At 41.2% G+C, this 21,333-nt stretch overlaps 2 protein-coding genes across 6 annotated transcripts in view; one reads left to right on the top strand and one right to left on the bottom strand.

Moving 5' to 3' along the window:
- pam (peptidylglycine alpha-amidating monooxygenase) overlaps positions 1–14,116 on the bottom strand; it is a 32,669-nt gene extending 18,553 nt beyond the window's left edge. Inside the window, exons 1-15 of one of the 4 annotated variants that reach the window (XM_070988290.1) lie at positions 14,032–14,116; positions 11,784–11,964; positions 11,563–11,698; positions 11,217–11,340; positions 10,689–10,746; positions 10,310–10,397; positions 7,786–7,877; positions 7,290–7,373; positions 6,800–6,848; positions 6,546–6,613; positions 4,816–4,896; positions 4,656–4,732; positions 4,185–4,288; positions 3,436–3,629; positions 3,245–3,301 (exon numbers count right to left, since the gene is read on the bottom strand). In XM_070988290.1, the coding sequence (XP_070844391.1) occupies positions 3,245–3,301; positions 3,436–3,629; positions 4,185–4,288; positions 4,656–4,732; positions 4,816–4,896; positions 6,546–6,613; positions 6,800–6,848; positions 7,290–7,373; positions 7,786–7,877; positions 10,310–10,397; positions 10,689–10,746; positions 11,217–11,340; positions 11,563–11,669 (1,183 nt within the window). In that variant the 5' untranslated portion in view covers positions 11,670–11,698; positions 11,784–11,964; positions 14,032–14,116. The remainder of the gene's footprint in view (positions 1–3,244; positions 3,302–3,435; positions 3,630–4,184; positions 4,289–4,655; positions 4,733–4,815; positions 4,897–6,545; positions 6,614–6,799; positions 6,849–7,289; positions 7,374–7,785; positions 7,878–10,309; positions 10,398–10,688; positions 10,747–11,216; positions 11,341–11,562; positions 11,699–11,783; positions 11,965–14,031) is intronic. The other 3 variants (XM_070988292.1, XM_070988293.1, XM_070988291.1) reach the window with 3 other exon arrangements.
- A 206-nt stretch (positions 14,117–14,322) lies between these two features.
- Positions 14,323–21,333, top strand: part of pomk (protein O-mannose kinase) — a 175,528-nt gene continuing 168,517 nt past the window's right edge. For both annotated transcript variants that reach the window (XR_011603415.1, XM_070989064.1), the window contains exons 1-2: positions 14,323–14,456; positions 15,698–15,979. Coding sequence is in view for 1 of the 2 variants with exons in the window: in XM_070989064.1 (XP_070845165.1) it covers positions 14,448–14,456; positions 15,698–15,979 (291 nt within the window). In the remaining variant the exon portion in view is untranslated. The remainder of the gene's footprint in view (positions 14,457–15,697; positions 15,980–21,333) is intronic.

Below are 21,333 nucleotides of genomic sequence, written 5' to 3'. Positions count from 1 at the left end.
AGTGACACTCTGCTAATCAAATATGACCAGAAATGACATGTTTGAAGTGTTTTCACAGATATGCCCAACTTCAGCTGAACAAAGTCTCCATACAGTTGGCCACTAATCTTTGTCCATCCTCGATCAAACTAACAAGGAAGCCATCTCTGGTTTGTGTCTCTCATTTGTATCTGCATTTGGAGACATCAGCACTGCAGGAGCTTGATTAAGCTGGCTAACCAGCCGAAAAGCGAGCTCCAAAAGCTCCTGGGTAAAACACACACTGGAGAAATTAATTTCCATGTGTGCAAGCAGTAGCCATAAATAGACTCTTTTAGAGTAATTATTTGGGTCACAGGGCTGATGGAGCTGCATACCACACTGAATGGTTCAGGACAAATACACGCACCATGACACCCTACAGCAGCTGGCAGGCTGCCAGAGTGCCAGTGCAGCACTGTAGGGAACGACAGACAGTGTAAATAAACTTGCACTGTAGCCTACATGTCATGGGCAGACAGCTAGCTGTTAGCGTTACTGACGAACAATGAGCACAACAGCATCTTAACGGACCCAAGCGTCATTTGCAGGTAAGTTTTCATGCAGTTTAATGTGCTGCAGCTGAGCAGCTACTGAGCAGCAAAATGATGTTAGCACTGCGCTTTTCCTCGGTCAATGATTGTCTGGTGGCCTGTTCAACAAGCTAAGGTGCAGAACAAAGTGGTGAGTTCAATAAGCAGGAGACTCTAACAGCAAAGCCAGAGTCTGTTGTTCAATGTCAGTGTGGCCGTCAGCGCTGCCTATGACAGAATGCTGACATTACTGCTTTATAGAAGATTTGATTGGCTGCATTGAAATAAGATCTATGTAAACAGATACTTAATGACATTAAGCTCTATTTTCGACTCTGCCGCCAGCGCGGCACACGCGCGGCGCAAAGTCAGGTCCGCTGGGGTGTAGCAGCGCAGACTTTGGTATTTTCGTGCACTGCGCTGTCGGCGCATCTCCACCTCCTTCTCATCTCAGTCCCACCCAGCGGCGCAACTCGGAAAGAGGGAGGGGAGAAGGCGTGGAGTGGGTTTGACACAGCCGAGTCAAATCTTCAACAATCACAGCAGCTCCTTGCCTCACCTTTAAGAACGCCGCTGGCGAGGCGCATGGCAAGTGTCGAGGATAACTGAGACCACGCAGGAAAGTGTCCAACGCCCAAACTTCTCCCAGGAGGAGACTGACGTCACTCATGTCTCACGACATCTGTTTGTATTACTTTGCACACCAGTTCTCAGTATATATATTGTTTTATATTCTGTTCTATCTTTTGTGGTATTTTTTGTTTGTTTGTTGTTTTTATATTTGCTTTTTATATGTATATAGTTCTCTCTCTTTTCTTTCTTTTCTAATTTTATTCTAATTCTATTCTTGTAAGGAGCACTGCAACAAAAACAATTTCCCCTCAGGGATAAACAAAGGATTTGTGATTCTGATTCTGATGTCTAAATATGAGGTCCTTAGATGGTAAATCCTCCTCATCCTCCTCATCCTCCTCAAAGCAATGATGTACTCCATCTTTGTAGATAACGTTAAGCATTACAATGATAACATTTGTATTTGGAATGAAATGACGTGGGTAATAGCGGACAACGATCACCACTTACGTTTTTTCATGTGTCTGTCTCTCTCTGTCTCTCAGTGCTCTGAGATAGATGCAGTATATATGCTCTGTAGGATGCCACGGCTGTTTCTGGTTAGCACAGCGACGTTAACCGATTAGTTTGCATCCCTGTTTCACCTGTGTACATTCAGTCAGGGTGAGTGACCATTACGCGTGCCGAACGCGCTTGCGATGTGGTCAGATGAGATACTGATCAAAATATATAAATATAGGTCTGACTGTATGCGCTGACTCAGATAGCTGCATTGAATTGCGGCTGTTGCTAATTATTGATCGCAGTGAAATGCAAGACACTGTGGAAACCTGCCTGTGAGGTGTTGGTGATGTGAGTGCACGACTCCGTCGGTTTACGAAAACCCACCTGCCCAGCAGTCCGCCGCTGGCGCACAGAGTTGACCAGGTCTGAGGTGGCGAGCTTTCACGCTTTTTACGCTGCCGGCACAGACCAAAATGGTCGAAAATCCAAATGCGCATTATGCCGACACCTCCCCCCTACTGCTCCACAACGCACATCCTGGCGCACCTCTGTGCACCTTGGTTTACCAAAATACCAAGTGCGCCGTGCGCCTGCCTGCGCTGCTCGAGAATACCACTGTGCCGGCGGCGGAGTCGAAAATAAAGCCCATTATGTCCAATTGATGCAAAAGTAGGGGACACCATAATGAAACTAAAAAATACAAAGTAAGACATTGTCTCTTTTGATTTCTGATTTTTCCTCAGAGGACACAGAACAAGTGACTTACAGAACAGATATATATGCAGTGCAATACTCTTTTTTTCAGTTTAATTTCAGTTGGACGTCTATGTCAGATTGCATCATACATGTCTCCACTGATTAGGTCTAAAACTACGAAGCAGCTTGTTTCATGCGGACACATTCTTCATGCTCTGCAGCCTAGTTAGCTCCAAAAATGTCAATTTACAGCTGCAGCAACCATAGTAGAGCCAGAGAGCTTCTGCTGTTTTCTGTCACAGTCACACCAATTTCATTCAAAATAGGAACACATTTTTATGCACAATTATGTATATTTATGTATATGTACATATTTGCCAGCTGGGCTGGCGATCAGTGACCAGCAGTCCAGCCAGCCTTTCACCTCTGTCTGCTAAATGGATAACACACGAGTGAGGGCAGATGCATTCTTCCACAATTCTTGCTTACCTCAATTATTTATATAAATGCCATTTAAACAATGCCTCCATTTGATTTGTAACAGTAATGTGCTTTGAGGTACATAAGACAGCAAAAAAAGGAACTTATTTTGTGTAACAGAAATCTTAAATTCTAAATTGAAGCACATTGTTCTCTGTGAATCTATGATAACTTGACTATTTGACACAGATTCAATCTTGACCTACGATAACCTCAGAAGCTGTATGTATCAGTCAGTAGTAAATGGGCAAAAATTGGGCAATTACAGACTGAATAATACAGCAGTAAAGGGTTTAAATTCAGGGAATTCAGTCTGATTATCAGGCAGGAACTCTTGTAATGGAAAAAAAACTGTTTTCAGAGTCCAGGGGAGTAAATACTCTTGTAACCTTGTGTAGGTGTCATAACACAGCGGCGCAGCTGATTGTCCTTGAACTCACCCTGATCCAGAACCTGCTCTGCTTTCTTTCTCTGCAACGATTTATCATCTTGATGATCTTTGGGAGAAAACAAAGACGTTTTTGGTTTTTTAAATATGTGACCTACATTTGTTAAGGAAACAATTCAACACTAAATTGAATAACTCTGGGTTTGAGGTACGCAACATGAACAGTATCTCCCGTCTGCGTACCTGTTGAGTGTCCCATATGCATCATAGAGTTCATATGACTCGGACTGACAGCGATGGGAACGTTGGCCTCGGCTGGAATATGTTGAAACAGCTCTTTGGAGCCCGTCTCCATGCAGTTCATGAAGGGGATGGCATGTTTGCTGTCCATGTAGTACATTATATAGAAGTTGCACATTTCATCATCAGAGGTGCCACTGCAGACAAAACAGAAAGGGATAAATACATCACTCACAAGTGCAAAAAGGCAGGTGATCCCTGTGTAAACCGCGAGGAGCAGTGGTCACAATCATTAAGATGTTCTCTACAAATTGCCCAATATATCCTCTGACTGCTGCCAACTGTTACTTGTAAAGCTTGCTTTATTAAAGAGTGACAGCTGGAGAGAGACAGGAGCCGTGCAGCAAAGGGTCTGAGCGGTAAGGACTCAACACATGGTACGCCATCAACCGGGCGCAGTGATCATTCTTTAACAATCACACTAAAGGGATTTCTCAACAAAATGTTTGTTCAAAAAATAAACAAATATTGGCCAATATATCATTATCAGATTGTTGAACTTGAAACAATAGCTTTGGTCAGGCTGTAGTAACATGGCTGCACATGTGTGAAGGCCTCCGAGCTTTAGGCTGTTTTAGACGGACATCGACACTGTGACAGACCTCAGGCCCCTCATTCATTTCAGTGATGCAGTAATGTCATCTGGCATGACATTTCTAATGCGTTGCATTGGGTTTTACAACTGAACTCACCCAATGTAAGTCTTGGTGTGTCTGCCTTCGCCACTAAACACACATCTGGCTGCAATGGTGTCGCCATACTTTACAGTCACCTCCGTGTTAGCAGGATAGAAAGCCTGGAGAGAAAACACATTGAATGCTGATCAATGAGCACCAGCACTCTACATGAAAAACTGCTGTGATCAATATATTCTTGGCTGAAACATTAGTCACAACATATATCTAACCTGATAATGGTTAGCTCCTTAATGAACTGAGAACAACCTGGACAAGCTTATAGATGGTTACAGACAAATCACGTTTCTGTCTTCATAAATATGTAAGAGTTTACTACACAGAGTGCTGACTGATTCATTTGAAGATAAATCCCAATAGTACAGGAAATGTATGATTGATAGAATCCCATTATTTTTTAACTGTATATCATTCATTTTCACACTTATTGCTTTCATTCTTTACTTGACTTCTGATGTGAAAACGTACCTGTGGTAGCTGAGGGGACTGTCTTCCAATCAGAGTCCACTTCCCATCTCGGATCCTGTAGCCACTGACCACTTTACCTGTGACAGAAACATCATCTAGGCGACCACTGACACTGAAAGTTACTCTGATATTGACTGCTGAATTCTCTGGTATGACTCACCAAGGCGGTGTGTGTGGGTCCTGAAGGCAAACGGGTAGATGGGATATGAAGTGTAATCACAGGCCATGTCTGCGTTTGTAACTAGCAAAGAAAAATGAAGGACTGTCAAAGCAGGTCCAATCTGTGATTACTTTACAACCCCTTTTCTGCCCCTCGTATCCCCTTACGCATTCCAACAGCAACATTTGAAGGTGGACTATGTGGACTCAGTTTGGGTGGAAACTGTGCTATGCAACAATGGTGGATATGTTCTAATTTCTTGCATCTTGAGCAGAGTAACTTCCCAGCACAAAAGCAAACTGCCTTAATTAAACATCTTTGTCTACAAAGCAAAATAATACATGTCAGCGTTTAACCTTGCACAAATCAAGCACAACACCCACTGGCCAAATCACATTGTGTTGCATCATTTAACAAGTGCTGACAGAGAGATATACACCTGTGACATAACCGAACACACTGATGCAGACCAAAATATGGCCTTTTATGGAAGACAACAGGCGAAGGTGTTTTGGAAGATGGAGTTTCTCTATAAAAGTATAAAACCTCTCCAAATGTTTTTTTTTTTGCTATGCAATTTTAGCATAGATTGAAATGTCCATCAAAATACAATATTTAAAGCGATTATGGCAGTTTATGATTAGTGGGTAATGCATTTTCTCAGCAGTCTCCAGGCGCAGAGTGCAATTTATGCATAGATGACACTGCAGCATTAGCTTCATTAATTACTGAAATCTTCAGATGCAGCACCAGGACAGAAGAGTCTGAGTTTCTGTGTGCATGTATAAAACAAACCAAATGCATTTTCTCGTAAGTTGTTGTTGTTGTTGCAGCTGTCTTCTCATCGCACAGTTACCTGTGTTTTGATGTTTCCTGAAATCTACATTCATCGTCTTCCATGTTTGAGGTTGTGCATATTTAAGTTATTGCATATAAGCTTGATATTAAATGATATGATCAATTTTCAACTCAGACCTTATTAAAACATTGAATTGTGCACAGGACAGCTTCACTGATGGCTGAAGAGAGAAAGTAATCCCTGCAGTGCAGCTTCTCACTGAGCTCACACAGACCGGTTTTATAGCTCTCACTCAGGTCGTGAGAAAAAAAATGAAACCAACATGTTAGTAAGATCTGGGTCGAAAAAAAAAACCAACCTCTTGTTTATTGCTTATGGCTATATGTAGTTAGAATGGTAGTTATTTATTAATATGATTTCATGTCAGAATATGTAGTGTACCTGTATTTCTCATTCTTACAGTAAATTGGCATTTTCACCATTTTTGACCATACAGTACATTTTTGCCAAGAAGCAGGGCTTTAAATTTAAGTGGAACATATTTTACTAGCTTCTCCAGAGTTTTTGCTCCAGTCTGACTCCCCATTCAAATTTCTTCTTCTCCAACAGAAGGTGTGTGTGTGTGCATGATGTGTGTGTGTGAATAACCAAGTGTATATTATGGCAAGCTGAAATCTTGCTTAAGCTATTCATGATGTCTGGAAGATAAGCAATGCTAATTCAATTCAGAAATTGCACAGTAGCTCCTGAAACAAAGCTGTTATAACCTGATTCGTGTTATTCTTCCCCCTGTCTGACAGAAAAAATGAAATTTTCCTTATGGATGTAGAAACTGATGGAAAGGACACGTCTTTCAGACAAGCCTATAAAAGGAAATGAACAGTTTGAAGCTTGACAAATTCAAATGCACGGAAAAAGAATCCAAACATACCTCTCTTTCCTGGAGGGATGACTGTGTCCACAGACATGAGCAGGTATATGCCAGCAATGAATGGCTGCCTTTGAAGAGAGCCACATTTACAAGGTAAGAAGGCTGTAAAGCTTTGGTCATATTTTCACATGACTGAACACTGTGCCCCTCTTTATTCCTACCCAACAGGTACCACAGTTCACAGCTCCCTGTGCTAAGATTTGTTTTATTTTAGCATTCAGGAGAAAAGTCAATGCTTTGAAGTGAATACTCACGGTTTTGATGTCATTCTTAATGTAAGTCCTGAGCAATCTCTATGATGGTCTGTAAAATGAAAAAAAACAGATGAAACTGCCACATTCACTTCTTCATCTGAATGAGCTTTACAGTCTTCAAAGTCGCCATTTACATGAATTGCATTGATGGAGGCAGATGCTATGTTAGGAACACCTTTTTAACATGATCCAGTCAAATTCTCAGACCACAGAAAATTACATACTGGAAGAGATTTCAAGTGGAGCACCTCTGATACTGTGTCAGCAAACAATGAACAGACTGAGGTTGATAATGGGAGGTTTTATTGCAGGGCTATTGCATTGGTTTGTCTTCCTAATAATCTGGTAGTTAAAAAAAAGACTAGAAGTCTACAGCCATGCTTGTGGCTCCATGAGACTACACATTAGGCAAAGTGGTGCTTTGAGCTGATCACATAAATCATTTCTATAAAATCGAAATTTGAGTACTTTAACTGTTGTTTGGACTCACCTCTGAACGCACTAACGTCTCCATAATGGATCTGCAGCACAAAGTAGGATGTCCCAGAGTTTCTTCCAACTTTGAAACCAACATCTGATGAACCAGCAAAGGGAAGAACCGAGGTTAGAAAAAGACATGAAGTAACATGGAGATATAAACAACAGAGGAACATACGACAGAAAGACGTACATGAAAACTCATACTCGACCACGCATGATCTTTATTCACCTCATATATTTTCAGTGAAATAACTTTTTACTCAAGAAATAGTCCCATTGAAAACTAGGGACACTTTTTTGAAAGACAAGCTGCTTTTCAACAATTTAATCACCACAAAATAAACTCCATTTCCCTCTTTATTGTTGGATTGGAGGTTGCAAAATTCCCAGACAGATTTCAAAACTGGACGATTGACAGCGGAACTTTCCACATGGATAATGCAACTTGAGGTCAGTGAATGAACATGATTCTTAGTAACTGTGAGCCAACTGTTTGACAGACACACCTTTGGGTAATTTAGTGGGCGGTGCATTCCGAGCCCAGGCATACATAATGGAAGCTTCATCCTTACAGGTGCCTTGTACGCTGCCGCAGTCCCTTGGGAGAGAAATGACACAGTGAATACCATGTCGTGTTTATGAATGCACAGATGAGACGGCACAGTGAATCAGACAGGTAGTTACAGAGCAACGCAAGCACCTGTCTGCAGTGTCTGGATGGAAAGACACCTGCAGGCTCTTCTATAACAAAGAGCGGCTCCACTGCCAAACACAGAGGGGCGTGATACTATCATATTAGATATATCAGATGTAGACACATTAGCAATCTGTAAAGCTGATATGGTGACCATGTTTGCACTTTCAGCAGGCACAAAGCAACCTTATCATTCATTTGGAGTCACATTTGTGTCCACCTGTTGACTGTAAGCCCATTATTCACTCTCCCTTTAGCTCTGTGTGTGTCTGTAGTTGCTGAATGCTTCACTATGTTCACTACCCAGTCTCTAAGGTTTCTCAGAGCCGTTTCACTGAAAACAGATGCATGCTACAAAGCTTCGTAGAGCTGAGGGGAACTGAAGAGATGGTGATAATTCTCTGTGGGTTTGTCACCTTTCACATTACACACATTCATCTGAACCATGTAAAAACATTGATAACGGCAGCTTTAATCTAAACTGAAGAGAGGGAATATTCACGTCAACCACATGATAACAAGCAGGATACAGAGCCCGAGAGGCCTCAAAATCTTACTCCTGACTTTAGTGAACACTATATGCAGCAATGTCAGCAAAAAGAGGAAGGGGCGTTTTCATAGTAAGTTATTGCATTTTTGCTTTTAAGGAGAAAATGACGAGTCACTCTAAGCACACTGCTAATACAGTAAGAACCAATGTAATGTCTGAACACTGCTGTGCAACGCTGCTGGTGTCTGCGGCAGGATGTACTGGGGACAATGTGGGACAGTTCATGATTCAGCTGGAAGATTTTGACACTATTGTTGAATGTAGCAATATTGCTACTTTGATTACTTTAGACATTTTTTTGTTTTCATCAGTTTTGGATTTCAATGATTAAGTCTAGTTTGATTAATGTTAATTTGTGAGTGTAACACGCTCAAATGGGGGAATGTAAAGGGAATTCTTATCATTCATCTTCTCTGTTACACAACCGTAACCGTGTGTGTGTGTGTGTGTGTGTGTGTGTGTGTGTGTGTGTGTGTGTGTCAATCCACTGACCATGACACCACATATCTTATCATCTACTGATTAAGTGAAGATCATGCATGTTAAAATCTACTGAACCACCATCCTGACTGCACAACACATTATTATTATTATTATTATTATTATTATTATTATTATTATTATTATTATTATTATTATTATTATTATTACGTGCCTATTGTGCTGACATTGTTCTGATGGTAGAACAAAGTCATCCTGTTTACATGATAATGTACTGTATATAATCTGACAACTTCCCCTGCTGTGGGCTCTTTTCTTGTCATCTCACACTCGAGACAGCAAGGAGCCTGTCTGTAGTGTTCAGAGTAAACTCTCAGAAAGACAACGAACGACTGTTCTTTTTAGTACAAAACTGCCAGAACAATTATTAACGATGATGGACAAATCTCACTGTCCCTGAGCTGCACTGCTCTTCACACCCAACCTAACACAAGTGACCGCATGGTCAAATAGGAATAATGGACTGAAAATGTAATAACAGCAACTTATTTCTGCAGTCAATTGAGAGCAAACTGTTAAACACAAGCAAAGAGTCAGGCGGGCACAGTGTAAGACGAACAACTGTCCTGTGAATACTGCGTCTTTCTGTATTTGAGGTAGTGTGTCCCCTCAGAGATGCTGAAAGGCAGAAGTTCTTGGTGGAGTTCCACTTTTGACGAATGTGAGAACAAAAAATAAAGAAGCTGTTGCTGCTAGTCATTGCGCTGGTCAAGTGTCCACGGCAGGGCCGGAGAGAAAAGATGTGCGGAGAAAAACTGATGCTGATTCAATTTCAATTATCAAAACTGAATGTTCATTTAGAATCTAAATCGTGACACTGTATACATGTATATATACTGTGTGTGTGTGCGTGTGTGTGTGTGTGTGTGTGCGTGTGTGTGTGTACATATATATAGTCATCACGAGTCACTCTGATAAGCCAGATATTTCTCTCCTCTCAACAACTTTAATTAAAGGCCTTACTTTTTAAGGATTCTGTTATTCTACAGTGCTGTTGTTTGAAAGAGGTCATACACTCCAATAATTTTAAGATTTCATTCCCAAAACAGAAAACTGAGTACCTACCCATTGAACAAATATCTGGATTTTAATATGAATATGAATGTTAATATTTCAATGTTCATTTGGCAACTGTAAAAACGGCATTCATACCAGCCCTCGAACTGCAAATTGGCTTGTATCTTTACTGAATGTGTCCACTTTGCAGAAAGCAGACGCAGTGACAGTGCAAATGAAGAAAAGCCTGAAAAAAGCTGTATTTTTATATTTCAGCGTCGGATATTACCAGTAGCTGCTGGTGGAGACAGGGGTCTGGCAGCCAAACAGCAGCATGTGATGGACTGTTTCCATACTGGCATGAGGTATGAAGTCCACTGTGGAGGAAAAGCACTGTGGTTAAAATATTCAATATTTAATGAAACCTTAGTCACTCAACTTGCTTCAGCTATGAAGACTCAGTTCTCTCTGACCATTTCCACCTCAGTTTGATTTGCTGTCTGAGCTAATTCAAAGACAAACCTCAGGGTGCATCATGTCCCTCGAATCAAGGACAGTAACATTCACAGGGGACTAAAATGACAGCCTGATGTGAAACACCACAGGGCTGTCATCAGAGTCACACTGGATGTCTGTCAGCTAAAAGATTTTAATGAAGATATACTCACCAACATAAGCATCTCGAGTAGTTGGCACAGAATAGGACATGCACAGGTAGGTGTCCGACTGAAACATCAAAGAACACAAAGATGGCTTTCATTACCTACACTTACTGATTATTTTCATTAATCACCGACAATTGTTGCATATTTTCTCTATTGATCAATTCATTATTTGGTCTATAAAAAGTGAGCAAAAGAAAATTGTGAAAAATGTCTATTCCAGTTTAAGGTGACATCTTCAAATTTCTTGTTTAAGTTGGCCAACAGTCCAAAATTCAAAGATATTCAAGTTACTATTACAGAAGAAAACCAACAAATATTCACATTTTAGAGGCTGGAACCAGTGAAGGTTTGGCATTTTCGCTTACAAATGACTTCCAAGATAAATAAGCTATCAAGATAGCTGCCAAATAACTTTCTGTAGATTCATTAATTTAACCTGCTTCTGGTTTCAGCTTTAATGATGAGTGTTCTCTTGAAGTCTGAGGATGCAGAGCCTTCACTCAGTCGTACGTTTCACAGAAACACACTCACCGCAGCTGGGACGACACCAGGCATCCGAATATCCACAGAGAAATTGTGAGAGTTTGTGAAGACCTGCTGCTGCCTGGTCCAGGACATACAGTTGCTGGAGTCTGACAAGACATTTTCCCGAGACCTTAGGGAGGAAACAAGGGAACAATGTGGTTTACTTCCTGCTTTACAACAGGACGCTTATTAACAGTAGAGACGGTAGTCACACTGCTGAAATACGCTTCAGCACAGCAACCCATAGACACAAAAATAAACAGTCAAAAAAAATCATGTTTTCATATCTATGAAGTAGCAGGCATGTAATTATAAATGTGTATATATAAGAACAAAGGTTTTTTTCCCTTACCGTCCGAACCCGTACACAGGGTTTTGTATTTCCAGGCTGTGGCTGTGACAGATGAATGCTAGCACCACCACACAGAACACAGTGACTCCCATCATGCCTGTGGTCATCACAGTGCGTTGTGCTACTGCCACCTGGGCTGCAGATGTGAAACAGAGGCTGTCAGAACTACCCTGTGGGAAAAGACTAGGTATGTAAACTGCATAGCAGAGTGCCTGCCACACCTTTTTCCCTTGCTGAGATTGGTTGAGGGACAGGAATTTGACGGGTGAAGGTCGTGTCCCTGCTGGACCTCACTCCTTTATCATGTCGGCTTGCAGTGTAGGCTGGGGTACTCCCTCTGGGTAAGATGACTCAAAAGTCTGTCTAGAGCAACGATCTGAAAAAAGCACAAGTGCTAACTGACTGCCAGCACAGACATGGATCCCAGTCACACAGCAGGCTCGGTCAATGCATTTTACCCTGTTAACATGTGGTTAACACCGTTGGTCCATCTGATGATGCATACTAAAATATGTCTACCTGAGATTCTGATGCAACATTCAGTCTGAGGGAGGTCTAACTTCAATATCTCTGCAAATATTAGACCACTACAAGTCAAAATCAGTAACTCTGTAAACAAAAAGTTCACCAAAAACTAAGATGGACCACGCTAGAGTGACAATAAAAATACTGCATCCTTCTTGTTGCCATTATGGAGATGTCAGACACAAACATGCCACTTCCCAAATGACTCTGCACTTCAATGCAAAAATAATGCAAACATTGGTGGAATGGTGGTGAAAATTCTTTGCCAATTAGATGCATTCCTGGCTTTCCACATACATATGACACACATGTAACACACAGTACATTGCAGGACAATACACTCTTTAACCATCATACTTCCTCCTATCCCCAGATGATTCCACTGTAACTCTCACAAATCCGCATCAATGATCAACACAAAGGATGCTTTACTGCATGGACAAGCACACCTAATACCAGAACAGCTTGAACTGATCCCACGTCCTCAATAGCCACGCACAATTATATTTATAATGAACTCCCTGTCTCTGTACTTTCCTCTTTCTCCCATTTCAGTGAAAAATAATAAACTTAAAAATGACAGAAATGGATCAAAATAAACCTCAGACAGAAATGTCTTTGGTGTTTGTGGTTTCATGTCTGCTCTAACAGTAAAATCCTCTATCATGTAGTCTTGCACTGTGATACTAATATACATTGTATCACAATAACTTTTCTGGAAAATAAATGAACTGTGTATGGATAAAACAACCATATGGCAATAAGTGTTTTTGTCCTCCAATTGGTCAAATGAAATAGATAACACATCAAACCATCATATTAATATAAAAACCATAGAGAAATCTACTATTTTCACAGCATAGATTTACAAAAAAATCTTTGGAACGGCCAAATACACATAAACATCATACTGACAACAACCACAGTATAAACAGTAAAGCAGAGTCTCCAGAATCTAAGTCCTCCCATGGTACTTACCACATCTCCTAACCCTACTAAACACCAGGGAGCTCCAGCCTTGCTCTTATCATTTTGCAAGCTGCTGTCATATTTACCCAGAGGATGCTTAAAAATGGCAAAGGAAAAATCATTGAGATGTTCAGCTTGCTTGGTGACTCATCGCTGTTCAGAGTAAGAGGAGGGGTGTGAATGGGCTGTGATGTGCTGACATCACAGCCCACCGAGGAGATAGAGGAAACTATGGAAACAGGGCTCATCCCACTCATGGAGCACAGGACGTATTGCACCAGAAAATACAATAGATCGAGCGTGTCCACCTTCATGTCCTTCGATAGCAACTTAAAACTTCATTTAGAACCACACCATTACTCCAGCATTATGATAGACACGACTGTTGCTTTCACTGAAGTGACAACTTGCCAATGCCAATAATAGCAAAGATGTAGCTAACACTGGGATAGCTAAGTTAGACAAGAAACATCTGCACAGGTTAGGGTGGAAATGGAAGCAGATCTAAAGAAAAATGGACTCTACCGTATCAGTTTAATAATGATCAAAATTGATGCTGATTTTTACATCATGCAAAGACACCATCACGAATAAACAGCTGTCACGCCTGAACCTAACAGGAAGCGATAATACAAAATAGCCATCTTTAATTAGCGCTAAGCTATTAGGAGTACATGCAGCAATACCATACATCTTTATCTAAGCAAGCACACTGTAAAAAAAAGCAAAAGTTTCGCTATCACTTAGTTGGCTCCTTTAGTAGCTACTCAGGGTAATTGTCATATCGGTATTGTACGTGAGCTAGGGTTAACGTTAGCTATCTTGTGCGTTAGTGTATGTGTGCTGACAGATCAAACGTCGAATCTAAGCGATGATCGGTTTCAACTGAAGATGTCTACCGTATAAATTACATTAGCTTTCAATTTAGCTCAAGGCGACAGTTTAAAGAGCTGCGGAGATTTAAGAAAACAGTACCTGTTCGTTGTGTCTTCACGTCTCTCCGCCGCTTTGGTATTGAAGTGAAGACCTGCCAGTGTGCCTGTTAAGAATCAGTAACAACAACGCTTCCACTTTTTCAGAATAAAGGCTTCATCTCTATGAATGCACAGCTAAGAAAAAACTAAACGCACGGGCGGGCGCATAACCACGTGGATATATATTCCCACAGATGGAGTATTAAAAATAATACCGCTTTTTTTAAGTTAGTAAACAACTTCCGTAAATGTGACGCTCTTATTTTGTAAATCGGACAGGAAGTTTGTTCTTGATCCGGCTAGTGGTCGCTTGTGGGGTTCATGCCAAATTGCATAGCCTGTTCTATGGTGTACCTGTACTCGCAGCAGACAAGGTGTTATCATGTCTGCTGAATCGTAACACCATGTGAGCCTTTGATGCGGCAGGTATGTTTGTGAACGACGCTAAAAATGATGGTGACGTAGCTGAACTTGTCCTTTCTCTGTGTTGTTGTCTTGCATCAGCTGGACCTACCGTAAACTTGCTGTGCCTGCCTGTCTTTCACCTAACTTGTCCGTCTTTAATATAACGTTATAGTTAATAACTCGTCGTTAAACATCAGGTGCATTGTGCTGATTCGTACCGGACGCCGGTTTGTTTTACGCATGTGTAAAAATGCGGCTTTAGAACGGAAATGTTTGGGGAACTTACGGCAAAGAACTTCAATTGATCTGAAGTGAAAGCTAATTGGTTCGTTTCACACAACATCTACGCTTCCGCCATTTTGAACTGAAGGCGACCACCGTCTTATCACAGAAGTGAATGACGCCAAGGACCTTACATGGTCCTGACGTCACTGCGTAGCGCGTGAACGCTCATTGGCGGCACATTTGAAAGTGACTGGACAGATCCCTTCACTCTTGTTCCTCCCCCTTCAGTTTCACAGAGGCACTAGTGTTTGTTGTTATTTAGGTCACGTGTCGTGTGTTTTGGTAATGGTCCAGTATGTAGGTTTTCTGCCAAAAGATCCCCTGGTAGAACTGCAATTTCACATTCATAATTACATTTTCATTAGTGTATAATCGCCTGAAAATAAGAATTGTAGTGGTTTAATTCATGTATGAGCCCTACAGTAGTAGTGAGTCCTCTGTTATAAAAGTGATTTGTCCCTTTGCTGGGAACCCATAGTAGACCTCTGAAAGACCCCTGGTGGTCTCTTCGGATCCCAGTTTGGGAACCATTATTCTGAAAAACTCGATAACCACATTACAAAGTGGATAAAATTAAGGATGTCACAAGAATCAATACATAGGTCCCACAGATGCATAAGTACCAAATCAATGCCGGCATTTTCTCCATAAGCCAGTGTCATTATTTAGTTATTTAAAGTTTCATTCATACTTACAATGTTGCTAACCAAAATGAGTGCTCATAATCAAGCAGTTGCTTTCGCTGTTATAGCACGGCATTTCATATAGTTCCTCTAATTTGAACAAAAATATTTTTGGGCTGCTTTACTTTCCATTTGAAGGTCCTTTTGTTTCACCCACCAGTGAACCGGTAAGTGTGGTCAGTGACGGGTTTGGACTTTCAGCCTGGTGTTACTGTTAAACAAGTTACTTGTTAATGTTTTGAGCTGCATCTAGTAAAGCTATATTATCCTCTCCCACCTTTTCTTTCATTTCAGCTGCAAGGCACCATGGGTCGGAGCAGCAAAAGTACTATATTCCACGGTGTTCCAGTGGTGGTGGTGTGCCTTGCTGCTTTGCTCCTCAGCAATGCCGTGATCTACCTGTATCTGGACTCCATGTATCATACTGATCAGCAGCCGGGGTCCTCTCATGTAGGCTGTGTGCCTCGACACTTTAAAATGGTAAACATGAAAAACTGCACCCCCTGGCTCCAGTGTCCGCAGATCAGTACTGAAGTCCGCAAGCTGAAGCTGATCGGCCAGGGAGCCGTTAAGAAGGTAGGTTGTCTTGTTCTAGTGTATTGTGTGAACTGAATCATAGTGAGTTGATTATTGGTGCAATGTGTAAGATATGGAAAGAGATAATAGTCAAGCAGGCCTAGTAAACGAGCCAGCCAACCAACCAACATGTACTGCAACTCTATAAGACTTAAGGAAACTCTGTTCATGTGAAAAAATGAACTTTGTCCACAGTCTGTTTCATTTCAAAAAACACAACTCATATACAGAGTTGTGCATGAACGCTGGCTTTCGCTGTTCGCACTGCAGCTTAGAAGGTGTTTCCCACTGCTGAAGACATAATATTAGAAACAGCAGAACAAAGAACCCTGCTCCCCAGCCCCCACGTTTTATTATTATTTGTTATTTCATTTAACATATTAAATAAAAAAGCACACCTTTCTCTGCATTTTCTGTTTGTCAGACCTTCTTAAAGATGAGAGGAGATAAACCTGTATTGATCCCCAGCAGGGAAGTATGGATAAATAGAGAAGTGATAGAAATAAATAATGACCAAGAAGTATATAAACTAAAATAAGATGGGCAGTCCGCACAGTGTTGTAGTCTTGGTTTCCTCTGCTGTTGTTCAGTCTGGTTCCCATGAGGCATTCCCTTTTGCACCTTGGTTTGATGGTCTGGCAGCTGGATGAGCTGCCCGCCTACCACAGCTCACTGTAGAGGGAGTGAGAAGGGTTATCTAGGATGGTTCTGATCTTGTCTTTCATCATCATCTCTCCCACTGTCTCCAGACTTTCCTGCATCTCTGATGTGTTGAAATATTAGCAGGGTACACACCCTGGTTTTTCCCTGACAATGCTACATTGTAAACAACAAATCTGTGTTGAAATCAGTGGGAGAGCTTTAGCTGTTAGCAGCCCGTGGGCACCAGAGTCCTGTGGTGTGTTTGACAAATGGAGCTTGCACTGGCTGCCGGGTGTACAAATTGGGTTTTTTACTGATGAAATAAACCAGATACTATGTTAATTAGTGAGCTTTAGAGGTAATTAGAGGTGGATTTTGTTGTGTTAAGCTAACTGATTGCTGCTGTAGCTATATATTTATTTAAGTGTAGTATCAATCCATCTCATCTCACTCTCAACAAGAAGGTAAGTAACCAGGTATGAAGGCTTGAGGGAGAGACATAGCTGAGGTGGGACAAAAATTGGAATGGGATGTAATTTGGAATAACGTTGCTGATGCTTCCAAAAACCCAAACCATCAATATGAAATTTTGTCATAGAGCACACCTTACACCAAGAATTAGGCATCAAATGGGACTGGTCCCTGACTGCTCCCCTGGAACTGTTGGCTCCTTTATTCATGTTGTTTGGGAATGTCCAGGGATTTTGGATTCCTGGGACAAGGTTGTTAATACCCTTACAGGAGTAATTGGGGTGATATTACCAATGGGTCCTGTTATACATCTTCTAAATGACGATTCTTGGGTTTCCCTCACGGATAAAGCATGCAAAATCTGGCTGGCGGGCCTAACTGTGACTATAAGGATTGTAGTCCAGCACTGGAAACCTCCTCACAATATTTCATATACTTACTGGCTCCGGAGCTTTTTGGACATTTCTTACCTGGAACTAACATCAGCAAGGATTAATAATGCAGGACCAAACACAATAATGTGGACAAATCTGATATCTGACTTGAAAGACCTTTTGTCTTAATAGGACTGCTCTGATCATGGTGGTGGTGTCGGTTGGGGGGTGGGGGGGTGGGGGGGTTGAGGGGTATGAAACCTTAAATGTAAATGGCAGTTTGCTGTGTTGGCTTTTAGCCTATTTGTTATTGTTCCAATAAAAAAATGAATGATAAAAAAAGAAGGTAAATAATCAAATTTCCCAAAATGCTGAGCTATTGCTGTATCTTGAACAATCAAATTGAAATGTTTTAGTCTGTCTTTTGGGGCCCATCATAGTACAGAAACATCCCTAGTCAGAGTAGATGATGATGTTAGGATAGACCTAAATGCTTGTGCACCTCACCACTCAACAATGCAGCGTTGCATAGTGCTACATCACAATCAGGTGTGCTCACAAGCACCACAGCTGTCTTCACAAGTAAAGCTTAATCAAAATGTCCAGATGTCACCATACTGCCCAGCATACTTCCAGGAAGTCTGCAAATGCCATCCACATGCACATTTCATCAAGTCCTCAAAGGGGCACTTTCTGACTTCAGAAATCTAGAAAGTCCTCTTGGGGTGCAGACTTAACCAGAATTCAGTGACTGAAGTACACACAATTCATTACAATACAGGTGTAGTCTTGAACAAAGATGCTGAGGACATCACAATACATATGGCCGAAGCCCGGGGGACCCAGTCTGCAAGTTGGGAGGGTGAACATGATCTATATCGTGTTTGCAGGGAAAAAGTATTGCTGCGCGGTCCTCTCGGTCCCTTGAACACCTTCATTACAGCTGGGTGTGGCTGGTTTTGGCCTGAAGTGCTTTGTTGTAGGGTTAGGACAGCGTGAACATTTTTAAAACGCTTAAGCCATACTCCAGACCAGATGGGTGTACCAAATTTTTCCACTAGGTGTCGCTTTTGGCTCAGCAGCTGCTCCCAAGTGGAATATAATGAGACTTTGGTCTGCAACTTGAGAATCAGTTTATAAAGAGCAAAAATGACCAAATGTTATCTATAAAGTTAACAAATAGGCCTCAACCAATTTTGGACATGAGTGAGGAACATTGTGGTGCACCTGAAGTGATGCTTAAAACTTGACTCTGTGTAGTTTGAAAGTGATAATATAGTCATTAAATGCTGATTTTTAAATGTAAAACAAACAGTCAGTTAATCAAGACACCTTTTCAACTATGAATAACCAAAATACTTATTAATGTGTGGGACTGACTTTATGATCACAAGTCCATAAGTAAACTATGTGTTATCTGGTTGATTCATGTCGTTGTCTTCAGTGGTCAGGTTACAGCTGAAGAAATATGTGCTTTTTAAAAATCAAAGCGAACATCCAGTAGAATTCCAGCACTTTATCATCCATTAAGGAAATTCAAGTCAATGCAATCAGAATGGACCATGTAAACGAACTGTAGACATTAGCGCTGAAAGCATTATTCAGTACTAAATGTCCGGCCTGCAGTAAGGTTCAACATGAGAAATGCTTCAGGCCTAACTTATACAGTATGTTCAAATTGCTGTTACACATAACAAATATAAATGTGCAACACTTGCTGTGTGTTTATACTGTAATATTTCTGATCTAGTCTGATGTAGTTATGTTGTATAAAGCAGTATGATGCACATGTTTTTACATATTTCTTCTTTTTCTCTATGTAGATATCTATAATTGTCATATTTTGTTACAAAGTGCACATATTCTGCACATGTCTTATTTTACCTTATCTTTTCATGTTTTCTTGTCACTTCTCTATGCTTATATATATTTCTCTTCTAAAATGTGAGCAACTGTAACATGACCCAGTTTCCTCTCAGGGATCAATAATGTATTTCTGATTCTGATATCAACACGCAATGAATGCATGTACCCTGGCTCTGTCAGCGTACACCATCAATGAATAAACAGACATCACAAGAATCAAATGTACAAGAATCAAGGCCATCACATGATGTATGTGTTGGTTGATGGTTACGTGAACGTGATAGTTTACCGTAATTAGCGCTCAGGTAGAGCCAGCTCCTGCTGTGCTTTTCTTAGCCTTCTTTTTTCCTGCCAGCTGTGGGAAAATTGGCAGATGATGCTGCAGCAGACCCCCAAGGCTCATTCTGTGTGCTGCTTTTCAGAGTGCATTGACCACTGGGGGCTAGATTGAGACTATGGCTGAAACAGTTTAGCCATTGCCAGTCCAATTTCCTAATCACAGCTACAATTTTGGCTGTGTTGTTTGTTGTTATGGCTGATGGTTTGGTCTGATCCAGTTGCCAGTTACACAAGGCCTCTTCAAGCACATCAGCCAAGTTTTCTGCCTTATGGCTCTCCAGGAAGAAGCGTGCATGGAGGCACTTCGATGCAATCTTCCATGCTTTGTTAATGAAATGACCCGTCAGTTACATATACGTTGTCATATCAATAATTGCGCACATGTCCATCATCAGTGCAGTTTTCTTTGAGACTAACTCTGCCATGCCTCCGCTTGGCGTCACCCCAAAAAACATATGAACCTTTCAGTAAACAAACACAACAACCCTTCCATTCCACCTCTACTCAAATTTGATCTCCTTCATGTTGCCAGCCTCAGCTCAGCAAGAAATCGCGCGAGGCCTGTCAGACGCTAGTATCATTTAAGCTAATACACCACACCAGACAGGAAAAACTGAAAATCAACCCAGCTCTGCTTTGTTGAGCACTTTGCTGTGATCTATCTATGTAGCCACCTTACCTGGGGCCTGTGCATTTGCATTTTGTTTTGTTTTGTTGTTGTTTTTTTTAGAAAATTTTTATTGTGATTTTCCAGAGTGCAATGCAGAAAACAGACACATCAAAAAACAAAAAGTGAAAACGAAGGATTAAAAAAAACACAATCATACATGAAAAATAAAGAAAATACTGTAAACATAAACAGTTGAACAATGAAAAATACAGTCAGTGATGACTTTCAATGTTGAGTATCATTTCAGAAAAAGGAAACCGTATAATCAGTGCATAATAGATGCAATATACGGTAAGGTGACATTAGTATGACAGTGATGTACTGCAGGTGGATGCACAGTATTAGAAGTTACTGTATATGTTTGTGTAACGTCACTAAGTAAAGATGAAAATGAATGTGTGATGTGCATCATGGTTGCCAATTTGCTGAGAGATTCAACATTTTTGTTTGTTTTGCCAGCATACGTTTGGCTTATAAAATTCAGTAGAAAATTCTCACTCTCCAACAGCAGAGGCCTGTACCATAAAGCTGGATTACGGTTTAGCGAGATAACTTCAGGCTTAACCCTGGCTTTTCGGTTCCATAAAGGTGGCTTACTTTCTATCGGGCTACGTTGCCGTGGTAACCTATGCTGAACACCTAACCTGCTCCGGAGCAGGATAAGTTCAGGATAAGAGCTCAGCAGGTATAAAAGCCCCACCTACTGACCAATCAGTTCTCTTGGAAAATGGCCTGTCCGTTTTATGAGAACCCAGTGGATCTTGGTGCACAGCTTGTGCGAAGAGCACTCAGGCGCAAGAGAGTATTTAGAGATCGCTGTAATCCGTTCGAATTGTCTGAACAATCACTGTACGAAAGGTACAGGTTTTCGGGAGAGGGGTTACAATACATCTGTCAGCTGCTGGAGCCTTACATCAGTAATGTAACGCACCGCAACCACGCGCTGACAGTCCCGCAGACAGTGTGCATTGCACTGAGGTTTTTTGCCACAG

The sequence above is a fragment of the Chaetodon trifascialis genome, chromosome 20 (genome assembly GCF_039877785.1).
Source record: "Chaetodon trifascialis isolate fChaTrf1 chromosome 20, fChaTrf1.hap1, whole genome shotgun sequence".
Classification (NCBI taxonomy): domain Eukaryota; kingdom Metazoa; phylum Chordata; class Actinopteri; order Chaetodontiformes; family Chaetodontidae; genus Chaetodon; species Chaetodon trifascialis.
This window is presented reverse-complemented; position numbering and strand designations above follow the sequence as displayed.